Raw genomic sequence first — 17,022 nt, forward strand, 5'->3', positions numbered from 1 at the left:
TAATACACAAATAACTTGTCTGTACAAAAATATGTTTAATAGTTGAGAGTTGTGTTTTGTGTATTCACAGTCTTTATATTCTCTTCCAGTTCTTCCTCTGGAATGCTCCTAACTGTATCTTCAAATCCGAGGTTCTCCTGCTCATGTTTTCCCTCAAACAAAATGACTCAGAATAGTAAAATATTTTTTAAAACTCAAAACATTCCACAAATAGGAGTTTTGATAGGTTGTAGTAACTTTTAGACTGGCTTTCAGATCCACATTTATGACAATCGTACAAAGGAGTCACAGCCCTTGCATTTTTTAAAGCACAAATGCTCCGTGTCACTGTTCGCTTCTCCAGGGACTGGGACTGGGGGGAGGGGAATGAGAACAAGCAACGCAAAACTGAGTTATGTGTACATATTCAGACGCAGATCCTTCTGAAGGTGTTATGTTCAACATGGATTTTTCCTTTAATTTTTACCTTTCAAAGTGTTGTATTAAAATATTAGTTATCTTGATTACTGAGGCTTTTGGCACCTCCTTAAATTTAGCAACTGAAATAATTGCCTCTCTCATCCCCCTAGTCCCTGTCCTGCTCCCCTGAAAATGTCTCCTTCCCCCACAACTTCCTGTCGCCCAAGGCCAGACCTCATCATGTCGGTTGGTCTAGTTTTAAAAGGTTTCTCTGTGCATCTGATATATGTTTAGGTCTGCTACAGAAAAGGAGGAAAGCGCTAATGGCGACATTGTTAGACAAAGACACTTTGCATTCATATTGACCCTCTAGAAGACTTCCCAGATCCCTTTTAATAAGCAGTTGTAGCAAAGATGTGATAGTTCTAAAAATTTTTCAAGTGACATGGGGAACTTTAAAAACCAAATTATACCTCTTCTTTGCTCTTCTTACCTCTGTTAAAGAAGAAGGGTGGGGGCACGACAGAGCTAGGGAGGGACAAGAACATTGGCACAGTTTGAAAACAATTTCTAGGACTGGAGTATGTGATGTTTGCTCAGAGGATGTCTGTGTTCAGGTTCACAGATCACACTCTATGCTATGTTAAAGTTTAACTAGCGATGTGAGTCTTTATGATTCCAGATGAGTCAAATATTTGTAATTTCTAGAGGATCCAGTGTAGTGATCTGAAAGGAGAACCACAATCTCTCTTACTGTGATCTAGGTACCTGGTTACTTCATCTCTTCAGGCTAATACCCAGAATAGAGTAGTCTGACTCTCCTTGGTTTTCTGTATAGAGCATTAGATTACTCACAGTATCTGGGTTTGAAAACCAGTTCTTCCATGAGTTCTTGTGTGAATTTGTCTCTTGCTGAACCTCCTCATTTGTAAAATAATGATGATAATTCCTCCTTCAAAAGGTGCCCATATGTGTGAAATGGTATATCTGGAAGGGCTGACTGACCTAACATAGGTGTTCAATAAAAGTGTGATCAGGAATCTAGCTAAACTATGTCAAAAACTGTTTACACATATCTAACCGGTGTATCTAAAGTGATGGATCCAGGCAGGCATAGTTTACATGCCTATTAATTATTCTTAAGTATACACAATATCTTAAGACCTTATACTAATATTCTTTGTTTTTAACTTGTAAATACTGGTGGTAATATACATAAAGCAACTAGCACAGTGAAATGTTCTAGGAGTTCAGGACACAAAAATTTAATGAAAATGGATTTAACAACTCAATCTTCTCATTCCACTGCAACTTCAATCTCAAATGACTGTAATGTTTAAGAGACATGTAAAGCATTAATTTGTACAATGCAGACATTTAATTAAATACTCCAGAGGAAATATTAATTTAAAAGAAAACACAACTAAATTAAAAAAAAAACAGAATAATTGTTTTTACTCTTTGTGATGGAAGTTTGAAATGTTTTTATCTTAAACTTCAGATGCTAAATCAAACATCTCGACTTGAAATACAACTGCTGGAGAATTCATTATCAACATACAAGCTAGAGAAGCAACTTCTTCAACAGACAAATGAAATCCTAAAGATTCATGAGAAAAACAGGTGAGGATTGTTGTATTCCAAAAATATTTAAACATGACATTGATATCTTCCAACTCTTTGCTCTTAAAAAATTGAAGTGATTCGTAAAGGAAGGGAAGGAAGGCGGGCAGGAAGGGAGGAGAGAAGGAAGGAAGGAAAGGAAGAAAGCCAAATTAATTTTGAATATAAAAATAAAGTAGAGCTGTCTCTCTCTCTTTTTCCTCTCTCCTGCTCATATTCATACTTTGTTTTTCTTTTTAAAAAATACACTTCTTCTACCCTAATTCTATATCATTGTAAACTTTTCTTCTTTCCATCACAATTCTTGATATGACACCTGATATATTTCCTACCGTGGAATTTTCAACATAGAATATTATTTTTTTAAAGGAAACTGGTCAAAAGTTGTTCTTTTTGCTCCATCAGTAAAGCTAAGCCAAGGTTTGAACTCCACTGTGGCTCAGGCAGAAGAGGCTTCTCTGTGCGCCACAGCCTCTCGGGGGAATCTGACTCCCGATCCCAAGCACACACATGTCTGCTGCTGATGAATTTTCCCACATTGAATTATAATTTCTAAGGAAAATTCAGGTTTTCTTACATATATAAATCATACCATTTATTGCTAATAATATTTGTCCAAGACTATAACCATTCCATTTTCCAGCAACAGAGATATTTCACAATAAATTAAGGAATTGTTTTAATTTGAAATTTATCTATGTGCTCATACTGAAAAAAATATACATGTTTTACTCCTACTCTGCACCCCTTTCTTTTTTGACCTTCAGTTATGACATTACCTCACATGTGGTTCCAGGGAGTATTTCTGCATCAGTGTGCTGTATCTCTTGGCATTGCCGTATTTCTGTAGTTATCTGCGTCTTCCTGTTGAAAAATTTAGTGTGTGAAAGGGAGTGTTGGTGGGACATCTAGTTTTAAACCAGGCATATTCTTCCATGAACCGTTTTTAAAATTTTTTTTTTATAGAAACCAAAAGTACCGACTTGTGATACACAGCATAACTTCCCTATTCTGTTTATTGTTACTGTTTATTTTCATATGTGAAAAAGAATTAGAGGAACTCAGCCAAGCACTTTCTAGAGAAAGAAATGTGGGACCTCAACCCATGAAAGTGGATAGAAGTTCAAAGTCAAACATGAAGCTGTTTCATATATTTTAAAATAGCTCATTGATCATCCCTACCTATTCGATAAATGAATCTTAATTGCCCAAATGGAAAAGAATCTATTTCTACATTGAGGCATCTCTGAAATGTAGAAACAATATGCCTTTAGACAGCCAGGTCTGGTTTAGATCACCTAGTACACTTTGCAAAGGGGATTATCTAAATTAAGCTTTGCTTCCCCCCAAGGAATGTCAGTGGCGTGTCTGGGTGTGTGACTTACTGGTTTGAGTATGATGGGGCCTCAGCTGCCAACTGGGTGAGCTGGCCTTTAGGAAGGTCCACCATTTCTCTGGCAGAACAAGGAGGAATATTTTATGAATAGGATTATACTACACAATCATGCTGAGAGGTCCTGCTGATTTACATTCTGACAAATTAAATGCATCACTTGTATGGTTGACAATGGATTTTGGGCCTCATTAGATTCACTCCTTTATCTCCTTAATGGCACAAGGCAAAAAGCAGGAATACAATTAACATTTGCTCTATCTGTTTTCCTAACAATCTGGTGTGGGAGAGGCCAAGAAGCTTCCAATTTGTTTTCTTTAAGATATTTTTTATTTTGTTGGATGCTATCCTTAATCTCAAAACTTGGTTTTCTTTCTTACCTCAAGGAAATAGTACTTGGAAGTAAGAGATCAGTAACTGGCCCATATAATTAAAATTATACAACCAAGAACACAAGAAATGGGAAGCATTAATATTTACCTTGCACATAGGGGGTTGGTATGACCACAAAGTGTGACATATCATTGTCAACTTCTGTTGGATTCCCTCAGTATGTTTCTTGCCACTTCTGCTCAAAACAGTAGAACAGAAGTGAACAGGGAAAGATGTATAATGCAAATTGCTTCAGCTGAACCAAATATGTAAATAGATCTTTTGATCTAAATATCTGGTCAGCTGACCAGATTGCAAGGCACCTGCCCATCTCTAACTTAACCTCAACTTTTTCCACTGTGGGAGCATAACCAGGTGAAAAAATATTCCAAAAGAATGTCTGCCTCACTAGGATTTACAGGAAGTGAAATGAACATTTCATGTATACAAAGATGGAGCACTTGCTACTTGTGTTGAATATACAGAGTGAAGATTAAGGAAATCTTTAATAAGACCATCCAGAGTGAAGTGCACATGTGGTGGTCATCCCAACATAGTTTTAGCAAAGCTATATGCTTCCTGGATACCTAATATCAGGTGGCCCCCTGGGCCGGGTATATTAACATAGTGTCTGCTTTATGCTGCATTAGTCCTTCAACTAATCCTTCAAAGCCTTTGTAATTATTTCCATTTTACATATAAAGAAACTGAAGTTCACAGAGGTCAAGTAACTTGCCTATGACCAAACAGCTAGTGTATGGCAATGTTAGGGTTCAAGTACATGATGATTCTCTGTCTTAATTATTATAAAAATATTTTTTCAACATGATACAGCTTCAAGATTAATTGATGTGGTTGTCAAGTCATCCTCTTAACACAAACAAATATAAATTTGAGGAGAGGAATAGGCTAGTTATTTTTGGCATATTCCTGCATAGATCATTATTTATTCCTCCTAATACTGGAGTAGGAAATATAAACTATTTATTTTACCTTAGGAATTCACTGAACTTTTTTGACAGGTCTCATCTATCTTCTAGCTGGAGTTTATGGGAAGTTACTATGTTAATTAATTTTAACTTATTGAAGTGTGTGTGATTTCAAAATACTAAATTATACCTTATGAACAGCGTAGTGTAATGGCATAATAAAATATTGATATTTTTAGTACTTAATCTGACCAAAGAAATGGAAAGCTAAATCACAGTCTTATTAAGTAAAGCTGTCTTCCATTTGATAAGTTCTTTACAAAATACTGAAGTAAAATCTTTCTAACTTCTAGCATTAAATTAGGTTGAATTGTGTTAGTTATATATAGAAAGGATCAAGGAAAAGTATTTGAATTTAGACTACTCTATTCTGTACATTGTAAATGGAACACCTACAGGCACTGACTGAATAGAACACTTTTTTCTCCTCTAGTTTTTCTAAAAATGAATTTACTTATATAATTTTTTTTTTCATTTAAACTTTGTTAACCTTAGGATCTGACAGTGAAACAATTCTGAATCGAACTGGAAATCCAAGGGCCACCTTAATTCTTCTTTCCTTTCCCTGATTCCTCACTCAATTTCATCTCCTAAATATTTCTCCCAATTTATCCTGTTCTCTCTGTTTGTACTCTATCTTAGCTGAAACTATTAGTCCTTGTCTTACCCTTTGCACTGACCTCTGTGCCTTAAGACTTACTGTCTCTCAAACCTGTCACTCAGAGCAGTGCCACAGCCTTCTTTCTAAAGTGCAAGTCAGATTACTTTCCCCTTCTATTTAGGTGCCCCATACACGAATTCAGCCCAACTTTTCAATCTCTAGTCAGCATCTGCTAACCCCCCAAATGATTCTCTGTAGTGCCCAAAGAAAGCATAAGTTCTTTAGGATAACACATAGTCCATATCATTATAATCCTAATTTCACAGCCTTACTTCCCCAAGCCTTCTGCAATCTGGCAAAGTCTGGTCTGAAAACTAAAAGCATGAACTCTGAGGCCAGACTGCCCAAATTTCACTTTTCCTTGATCACATTAAAACCAACTCTGCCACATATTATTTGTGTGACTTTGAGCAAGTTACTTAACTCTCTGTGCTTTAGTTTCTTAACTTGTAACATAGGAGTGATAAAAATAATAGTGATGGAAACCCTGGCTGCTGTGGCTCAGTGGATTGAGCGTTGGCCTGCGAGCCACGTGTCACTGGTTCGATTCCCAGTCAGGCCACATGACTAAGTTGCATGTCAGGTCCCCAGTTGGGGGCGCGAGTGAGAGGCAACCGCACAGTGATGTTTCTCTCCCTCTCTTTCTCCTTTCCCTTCTCTCTAAAACTAAAATAAATAAACAAATAAATAAGTTATTTTTAAAAAACAGTAGTGATGGAGTTGATGAAAGATTGAGTTAACGAATATGAAGCACTGACAACAAAGACTGACCACAGCGTAAGTGTTCAATATGCCAGTTGTTAGTATCACACTGAAAGTTTGAGGTTATTTCAGACATATTTGATGTTTGACTTATCTGAAATGTCCTATAGTTATTTATTCAACTCACAAATTTCTTCCTGCCCTTCAAAACTCAGATATTTCTGCAGACATTACCCACTTCAAGAACCCTTCTCTCACTCTACCAAATAGTCATTCATTACAATTTATATGATAACACTGTGCCTTGTTTTCCCCCCATTATTTCATTTATCCCATCACATTGGAGTGTGTGTATGTGTGTGTATGTGTTTATCTATCTCTCTACTATTAGGTGTGAACTTCTGGAACACAGAGACTGTATTTTATTTATCTTTGTCTTTGTGCTCTCAGGCACAGTTTTCTACACATAGTACATTTAGTATTTAATGCTTTTTGAATGGTGAATGAATGATGGACTGATAAATGTCCCAGTAACTATCCCAAGAAATGTATTTTCTTTGTATACATGTGCACAGTTGAAAAATATTTTCAGTGAAAAACACAAATCACAGAGTTTGCATTACATATCATAAATATATTAACAGAGATGGTATTTAACTACTATTCTGCATCCCCAAAAGCTCATTGCATGGCACCCCAAAATATCAATCCACATTCTGAGGTTCACTAATTCAGCCTAATTTTTAAATCTCTAGAGAGCATATTCCCAGACACTCTAGATTCATGACTGCTTGCCACATCTCTGTAATTTAAAAATTAATACAAACTTGATCTAAATGCTAAACTATATGGAAGTGTAACGACTGAAAGTCAAAGTCTCCCTGTTTCCATATCCTCCACCACACCCTGCAAAGAATCCCAAAGATTAATAGTTTGGTGCTTATTCTCGCAGATTTTTTCTATGAATACTAAGATATACATGTTTGTAGAGAATGTGCATACTTACGTGTGTCTTTTCACACACACCCCTATACGATTGCACACACGCACAAGTACATATTTATATGATGTATGTGTATAGATTATAACTATTTTTTAAATGCCGAGTCTATTTCTACTTCATAACAATTTATCATGGATATACTACACATGTAACTATATACAGATATACCTCATTCATTGCTATAGATGTACTATAATTTTATATTTTCATCAAGTGTGCATAGACTTGCTAATTTCCCTAAACCTTGCTAGCCATTTTATTACCCTTGTCTGAGAAGTTAGCTTGTAAATCTTTATTTTTAAGATTTTATTTATTTATTTTTATTGAGTTGGGAAGGGAGGGCAAAAGAGAGGAAGAGAAACATCTATCAGTTGCCTCTCATACACCACCAACCAGAAACCTGGCCTGTAACCCAGGCATCTGCCCTGACCGGGAATCAAATGGGCAACTTTCGGTTCACAGGCCAGCACTCAATCCACTGAGCCACACCAGACAGGGCTAGCTTGTACATCTTTTCACATTTATGACCATTTGTATTTCTTTATCTGTGACTAGCCTTATCTTTGCTTTATTAACTCATATAACTCTTTAATGAATATTGAAAGCTTTTCATAATATCTTGCAAGTAGTTACTCTAGTCTATCATTTATTGTCCAATCTATTATTTAAAGAAATATTACATTTTATGTCATGAGCTGTATCTACTTTTTCTTTTTTGTTTCTGGCTTCTACAACATATTCAACTTATTCTTATTTGCCTCAAACCTTAAACTATTTGTTTGCCAATGTTTACTTGTAGTAGCCTATACTTCTGTCCTCATTGAATTACAAAAACATTTAACTTCATATTTTGAGAGAAGATTTGCTCTGTATAAATATACACTAGAAGTATAAATTTAACTTGAACTTACTATACCCTTATTTGAGTGAGGAAATATCACTTTTTAAAATCATATTTGCAACACACGTTGACAGTTTTTATACTAAAAATAAAATTAAAAAATTGAAACATCTGTAAGTAGGTTCAGACAGATAAAAATGAGATTTCTATACTTTTAACATCTTTCTCCTTGTTTAAGAGCTATATTTACACATATAGAGCTTAGGCAACTGTCACCACTGTGAATTCATGGGCTGCTATGTTAAGAACTCTATTGTGGGAAACAATCTGAAAAGGAGAGCTTTTTCTGTGAAAGCTTCAAGATGTGTTCAATAATTTGAAATATTTCCAATAAGATATGTTGGAGGAGGCAGAATGTGGAAACGAGGGGAAAAACTTAACCAAAAACTTTAAATAAGGCTTTGTATACACTCGGAACCTTTTGCTGAGGTTCAAGACCTATATTATTGTGTTTATTTTATTCTTCATTAAAGTACACCTCTGCCTCAAACTAGAAGTTTAGTGCCAAAATTCTATATATGTCTCTTCTCAAAGTGTTTCCAGAAAGATGGGAAACAGGAAGTACAGAGAATCCTGTGAGAAATTCTTGTCTTTGGATTTCTAGCTCAGTTTGTGTATCAAGATGTAAGTGCACAGTTTCTTAAATTGTTGTCCCATAGAAACTAATTCTAAAAGATGCATCTTAATAAAAACTGTTTCTTTAGGCTTCTCAAAAACTTGACAATGGAAACCTTAACTAATAAAAATACTGAACGCAGTCTAGAAAACTGGGCACTGAAGTTTGGAATCAACATCTAGGTTTTGGATTATGCATATAAACCTAAACTAAACTTTTTTGCTAAAGGCCATCATCATGGGAAATATGCCTACTTTGCTTCTCTAATTTTAGGACAGTGGAACTGTAATGTCCTCGGATCAGCCTTTACATATAGAGGGTATTGGTGCCTATCTGAGGTGACCTCTTCCAACTGACCAGAATAAGGAAAAAGTAAGAGAAGAAATAAAAGGCTTCAGGACAAAATGGGATATGATTGATCTATTGAGTAAGAAAATTAAATTTAATGGCAGAGCTGTTAAGGCAGAGTGGTGCTAAGAAAATATCATTGAGGTTACAAAGAAAACCTGGCTTGGCTAAGGTGTTTGTTTTTTATAAATGTAAAAGTAGGGTGAGATATTGTGCAAGACAAACCCCCAGAATAACCAGGTGGAAAGCAGCAAATACTAAGGTGATGAGGTTAAGATGATGCCTTGATTCTTAAATATAAATGAGTAGAAATAGGTAGAGATCATATTATCCTAAATCAAAGAGATTTGATTTAGTTTTCACTAGTTTTCACAGCACTGGGATGTTGTGGGAAGATTTCTAGTTTGACGAGTTAGAAGACATGGCTCTTTATTTTAGTTCTAACTCAATATATGCATAGTTTTGGACAAGATATTTAGATTCTTATAAACTAGGGCTTATAATATCTACTCAGTCTATATCACTGTATTACTTTAAGAATCAAAGGACATAAGAGTTTTAAAATGCTATACAACTATTTTGGTATATTGCAACAATGTAATTAATAAGTAGAGATAGCATATGCATTTTTCTGGCAAGAAAGTTTTGGATTCAAACCAATTTAGAAATAGTGAGGACAAAGGGTTGACTTCCCAAGTAGATAATAACTAAGGGATGTGAAGTATCAAAGAAAATAGAATAGAATCATTTTTTGGAAGCCAAATATGAAGGGAAGATGGGAAGGAGGGATGCATAGTATCAAAGAAAATGGAAGGGTCAAGAAGAGATCAGTCTTGCCTGAAGAAGTTTAAAAAGTTATCAATAATATAAAGGATATACCTTATAAATAAAGTTAGTAGAGAATTACTAAAGTTAAAAATAGTTAATAAAGTAATTCCAAGTGAAGAAATGAGGTGACAAAAACGATAAGAAGTGAGAAATATAATTGGTAAGGCCTGACATTTAGGAAACATTGTGACAGGTTTCCAATTTGCTTGTTGTTTTCATACATATTATTTTTTATGCATATATTTTATTCCGAATTCTGTAAGATGTCTGTGATGCAGAACAGGCTTCTTGCATGAGCTGCCTCTTCTTTACATGAATATTTATTTTCAAATGACAGCTATGTTGATGTATTTTGATACCTGGTAGTCATGGTACATTAAAGGGTGTTTAGTAAATTATGAAAATTAATGTCCTTTCTAACACGCTAAGTGTATATTCCTTTTACTTAGAAAATGCAAGCATTTTTCTTCCATAAACCAATGTCCAAAATTGTTTTCTTTGACACCAGAGCTTCTTTAATGAACTTTCTAATCATAACTCTTTTCAGAATATCCTGAAAATCAAAGCAAAACAGACAAAACTCCTATTTCACATCTCAGATAGTGGCCATCTTTATACGTCCTCTAGAACAAGAGATGCATCAAAAGGAGAAAGTGAAAAAGCATTGATGTGAAAAATTTTTTTTAAGTTTTATATCTGAAATAGAAGTTTCTTATAGCTGCTGTTATTTTATTTGAGGTTTTCTCTCTAAAAATAAATTCTTAAAGTAGGAATAATAGTGTTATTTTATATTTTGCATAGTGCTGACAACACTATTGGCACTTAGAAAGTTATAACTATAGCATGTTATTTTCCAAACCAAAATGTTGCCTACTGAGTAAGAAAAGTGAAAGGCCAATGCTTATCTTATTTCAGGAACTAAACAGTAATTCAGAATTTTTCTCTAGTAATTATGACTAGTAATATGTCCAAATTTTGATCTTCACACTGTTGTCAATTTAATAGTTAATTCTGAGGTTCCTTGGTAGTATGCTATAACTTCTGAATTTAAAAGACAACTTTTTATAAGTCAGCTGACTCTATATTAGGAGCATCTTGTATCTTATTATCCTAGGAGAAACAGAAATAATTAAAAAGTAATCTGAGAATGAATTAAGGCATCAGTTATGGTTAATTCTCAGATCTGAAGGCTATATATTAATAGGCACAAAGAAAACCTCTTCTGACATCCACAGAAATGCACTAATCATTTAACCAGTGAATGAGATGAACTTTTTAACCAATAGAGAAGGTTTTTTGTTTTGTTTGTTTTTTAACTACCAAGTTCTCCAGCTGCAAGTTACTGACGCAGAAGAAAATGCTGAAGGACTCTGAATCATACCTACTCCTTAGAGACTCTGTCTTTCATCTTACTCTAACTTCCTTGCCTAAATTTTTCATTTCCAAAAAAAAACATTTTAAAAGATATTCATGATTATCCCATCTTCCCCAAATCGCTATATCCTAGATCTATGCAAACTGCGTTGCTTAAGGATCAGGCAGGGGAGAGCTCCTGTCACTGATGGTGTCCTGCAGAATGAAAGCAACTCAAAATAGAGGCTTCGCCTTTCTTATCTTGCAGAAGTCACAGAGCTGCCCTTACCAAGTCTTGGTGTGAAATTCTCATATGCGAATCTGGGCATGGTACCAAAGGTGTCGTAAATTAACAGGGTCTTATGTTCAAATGCATCCAGGTGCTTTTCAGGCTTGGTTCAACAGGCAACTCTCCTGCCATATTGTGGGCCACATTCTCTTGGAGAACAGATTTGTTGGCAAGGATCTAGAATGCCCACGAGCAGTTCTCTTCACACTTAATCGGTGACAGAAAAGATAATCAGGTATTCCAGCTCGTCTCCCAGCGCATGGAGTTGGAAAATTTGGCTCTTCAAACGTGCTCTATTTTATTATTTTAGCATTAAGTTTAAAACACTCCCTAGTGTCGCTTTTATGAAAACTTATAGAAATGATTCAGTGCTATATTTCTCCAAGGTAAATTAAGAGCCCAGTCTGGTATGTTACATTTGAATAGCACCTTGTAAACTAAAAACTGGTTGAACCTTCTGAAAACAGAACTGAGAAAACGGAATAACGCTTTCCCCTGAGGAATACCAGTACATTATGCACTCTATAAAATGTAAATGCTTTTTATTTCCAGTCAGTTGCTAGGATCCAAGAGTGCTTCTACATTCACTGTCACTTTTAATGTGCAAGGGGAGTGTCCCCTGAAGAGCTCGGAGAGAAGGAAGGTTCTTGGTTGAAGGCTGCGTCGCCCTGAGCAAAGCGTCTCAAGTCCTTCTGTGAGACCCCGCCACCAGCCTGTGGTCTTTCTTTTTGGAGCCGTTTATACAGTGATGTGGGAATTCATGCAGCTTGTAGGCCTCATTGTGAAGCTGAGGTTGAGAGATAAAGTAAGCTAGTGGTTATGGTAGCAGAGCAGGTATCAAAAACCCCAGGAAATCTAATTCATGGTGATGTTTACATAGTTCCCCCTCTGGTGTTGTTGTTTCTGTGCCAACACGCTATTCCCTGACGCCACAGGACTACTGTGAAATTTAATCACGGTTAATGCTTCAAGCATCCCAAATGAATGAAGCGAAGTAAATATAAGATAGTTTCTATATTTTGTTCTTACTTGTCTAGACTGTAATTGTTTGGGATCAAGTCATCTACCCTGGATATAAGATACACCACCTGGATTTAAATTATGTGTGTATATCCTGAGTCTCTCACAAAATATTTCTACAGCGAAATATCTACTTAAATTTTCTAACTTTAAATAACTCAGGAACTAGTTGTATCACAATTTTGTGTATGTCATTTTAAAAACTAAATCCTATCTTCATTTCCTTATAGTTTATTAGAACATAAAATCTTAGAATTGGAGGGAAAGCACAAAGAAGAGTTGGACACCTTAAAGGAAGAGAAAGAGACTCTCCAAGGCTTGGTTACTCGTCAAACCTATATAATCCAGGAGCTAGGGAAGCAACTGAACAGAGCAACCACCAACAACAGCGTCCTCCAGAAGCAGCAGCTGGAGCTGACGGACACAGTGCATAACCTCGTCAACCTTTTCACTAAAGAAGGTGGTAAGAATTTCTTTCTCGCTTTGGGATAGTAAATATTTTATTTAATGTGGAGCAAGTAAATATTTAACATAACTTTCTATGTTGCATTGATTGCTGTGTAAAAGAAGCAAAACAACTTTATTTTTAGAAGCATCTGATGAAGTTTGCACTGACAATTTTCTCATATTTTTAACTTCATGTTTTCATAAGCTTGAATTCATGAATTCACAATGTCTTTCTGAAAGAACCTTCTTGTTCCTTCCTTCTTTCTTGGTCTTTTTAGCCTCAGATAAAATTTATGTCACAGACAAATATTTGGTGTTATGGTGTTAGAGACATAATTATATAGGACAGAAATGAGCCAGTGTTAAAGATTAGTTCAGAATGACAAGGAGAGTTTCAGGAGGGTTCCCATTTTAAAACTAATATTAATTGTTTCTTTCATGGATGGTAGAGAAGAGTTGCCTACAATGAAAAGGAAATATAACAGTTCCCAAAAACTATTATGAGAGGGAAAGTTTTGTTATTATATGTCTTTATTTAAGACCTATTAAGACTTTGTAAAGTCCATATCACTAATACTTAGTTCTCTGTAGAAAAGACCTTACCAGGGCATATAAGCATATTTCTTCTGGGGTCTCTATGATAGTGGAAATACAAAATTTTAATATCGTTAGAATATCTGGAACTGTTTGACCACTGGAAATATTGCAGGCCTGCGTCTCTTTAGAAAGTATTCATCCATACGTTTATCCATCCACGTAATGATTTTCAAATCAGGGCCTCTGTGTGTACTTACCCACTTCAAGAAGAACCTCTCCTGAGCCTCAGGAGAGCTCTTCAAAGTTTAGAGCTTAAGGTCATCTTGTGTAGTTTTGCTTGCTAATCAGCCTTTCTCTGAGTGAAGATGGAATGGTAAAGGGTGTTGAGTGAAAGAGAACACCACTTACTTACATCTGAAAGTTATGATTGTCATTAAGTGTGGCTTATGTGACCATTCATGTAATGGTTCAGTGTGCATATGCACTAAACATAAAGTGGAGGCTCCTTGAATTTAATAGGGGGCTTGGGCTGTATGAAAAATGAGCTCAGTCCCATGCTTTCATGTATAGATATGAAGGCAGAGGGTAACTCCACATTAAGGGATCTTGTTTTAAAGACATTTTATATTTATATACTCTGTTACTTTGAGTTATACTGCCTTTAGATAGTCTCAATAAGCCCTGAATATTCTCCGTGAAGAATATTTTTTAAACAGTGAGTTCCCAGAGATCCATTTGGGTGTGCTCAGAAATGTGACTGGGAAGGAAAAAACCTGCTAATGAGTCAGAGCCTGCCAAAACCTTGAGTTAGAGTCCACTGGAAGGAAAGCATGGTAGCATTGTGCCAGAGAATTTTAATAGAGCTCATGAGTATTTAGAAATTAAGTATTAATATGAGACATATCTATTCTCATATTGAACTGAATACATTTGGGGAAAGATTGAAAACATATTTTTCTTATCATCCTGAGACTTAAAGCACACGGAGTTAAGTAGTTCTGTTTTTTTTCATGATGTTAGAAATATCAAGCCCTGGTGATTCTCACAGAGCTCATATGTCTGCCTACTTATCATAATTTCACTTCTTCTCTGAGTATTTGTCTAATAAATATGTCTTTAAACTTTTAGAAGCTGGGGGATAACTTCAAAATCAAAATTGCTGGCTAGGTTTGGAGTTTGGATGCAACAGCAAACACCCAAACATCTGTTCAATTAAAGAAACGTTTATTGAACAGTTTGATGGCACTTCTGCTAGATGCTACCCATAATACCCATTCAGGGCATGATAAAAGTAACTGTGTCTACTGTGTCAATTCTGTGATATAACCTACCTAAGTAATAATAATGGAGACATAAATTGTCTAATACTTCAGGCTCTAAATATTTATTTTTTTTTTAATGATACAATCCTAAAATAAATTCTGATTTAACTACAGTACTTGTGGTCCTAATGTAAGTGTATTGCCCTGTTTTCCAATGGATTCTGTGCTCTCGTAATAATAGATTTTATATGCTTCTTGTTAATCTTTTTTTCTTTAATCCCACACTTAAGTATTCTAAGTAAATATTTGGTCATTTAAGGATTCTAAAGAGACACAAAAATGGAAAGTGCCTCTCACTAAGTTTTCCACCAAGATTTTAACCTTCTGTATATCTTTATTTTAACTGGCACCATTGTCTTTAGTTATGGTAAACTTAAAATTTTAAATCACTGCTAGAATAATACTGGCTAAATATCAGTTATTAAAATTAACTTATTTTATTCTAATTCTAAAACACATAAGTAAAATTTTTATGACTAAAGTTCATTTATCAAAAGATTATATGTAAATATTCTACTTTTAAATTTAAATATACCTACATATATCAGTATATATAAGTATACCACAATAAATGCATCAGTTTTCCAAACTATGGTTCAAAGAGTAGTCTTCTGAAAGTTTTTTCAAAAACATTATAAACTATGTTTTAATCCAAAAAGCAAAAATTTTAATTGACCCTATGCATCTTCTTGTTCAGACTTGACTCGGTTATTTATGGCAACAGCCTGAATGTAATAGAAGACAAGAGAAGATTATTTTGAGATTTATCTGTCCTTGGCAACTAATTTAACCTGTACAAAGCTGCTTCATCATTTATGAAGTCAGGAAAATTGGTCTACTTCACAGTGATAGGGAAATAATTAAATTAGTTACTACGTATAAAAGCAAAGAGACTTTAGGTGCTTCCTTCCCCTTCAAGTAACAAGAGTCAATTAAACACAAATTTACTAAGTGCCATCTACAAGTAAAATGTTTTTCATGGAAAATGTCTGAATACAATGCTCTAGAATGTCTAACTGTTGTCGTCTTAGCACCTTCTTTTAGCCACAGTTTTCTTATCTCTAAAATGCGGTCATAATACATAACTGATGATTTTGTAGTGAGAGTTGAAATAGGTTTGTATAAATACTTTCTATCCATAAATAGTGCCTATCTATAGTTATGTGCTATATAATGATGTTTCAGTCAACAATGGACCACATATGACTGTAGCATATAAGATTATAATGGAGCTAAAATTTTTCTATTGCCTAGTGATGTTGTAGCCAACTCAGAATCATAGCACAGCACATTACTCATGTTAGTGGTGATTCTGGTGTAAAGAAACCTACTGTGCTACCAGTCATATAAAGTATACCACATACAATTATGTACACTACATAGTATTTGATAATGATAATAAATGACTATGCTACTGGTTTATGTATGTACTGTGCTATACTTTTAATCATTAGTTGAGAGTGTACTCTCTACTCATTAAAAAATGGTTTGCTATAAAACAATGTCAAGTTACACCAGCAGGAGCCTCATAACACCTCGTGTTTATGGAGTCTCTTGATTGCATCATTTTCTTCTGTGCTTGATTTAACCATAAGCTCTAATCATAAGAGACCACACTGAATGATTAACAGAGTAATGAAATTAATGGTGAATAAGGAACACCAAAGTGGAACATCAGTGGTGCTCATTGCTTACTAGTCGGGCATGTCCGGTTCCACTATAGCTATGACCTTGAAGAACAAGAGGAAAGTGACAGAAGCTATCAAAGGACCTACTTCATTGAATGCAATAAGATGAACAAAAATTCAAGAAGGACCTGTATCAGATGTGGAGAAACTTCTAATGACCTGGATTGAAGACCAGACCCAGAAGCATATCTCTTTATGTGCCATGATGACCACAGCTAGAGCAACAAGGTTGTTGAAAGAAAAGTTGGGCCTGACTGTGATGTTGAATTTACTGCTAGCTCTGGGTAGTTTAAATAACTCAAGAATCATTATTTATTACGTAATGTGCAAGCAAGTGGTGAGTCTGTGAGTGCTGATGTGAAGGCAGCTGAAGAATGTTTGGAAACTCCAGGTAAGCTGACTGTGGAGGAAAGTTACTTGCCAGAGCAGCTATTCCATATAGATGAAACTTCCCTGTACTGAAAACGGGTATATAAAATGACCTGCATTGATAAGGAGGGCAACCCAGCTCCAGGTTTTATGCTAACAGCC

The 17,022-nt window shown here is 35.2% G+C and overlaps 1 protein-coding gene across 3 annotated transcripts in view; it reads left to right on the top strand.

Annotated features, from left to right (window-relative positions):
• Positions 1-17,022, top strand: part of ANGPT1 (angiopoietin 1) — a 267,144-nt gene that overhangs the window by 150,256 nt on the left and 99,866 nt on the right. For 2 of the 3 annotated variants that reach the window (XM_090282765.1, XM_090282763.1), the window contains exons 3-4: positions 1,901-2,022; positions 12,728-12,960. In XM_090282765.1, the coding sequence (XP_090138891.1) occupies positions 1,901-2,022; positions 12,728-12,960 (355 nt within the window). The remainder of the gene's footprint in view (positions 1-1,900; positions 2,023-12,727; positions 12,961-17,022) is intronic. The other variant, XM_090282764.1, reaches the window with a different exon arrangement.

This window comes from Furipterus horrens, unplaced genomic scaffold (assembly GCF_987537825.1).
Source record: "Furipterus horrens unplaced genomic scaffold, mFurHor1.1.pri manual_scaffold_7, whole genome shotgun sequence".
In the NCBI taxonomy this organism is placed as follows: domain Eukaryota; kingdom Metazoa; phylum Chordata; class Mammalia; order Chiroptera; family Furipteridae; genus Furipterus; species Furipterus horrens.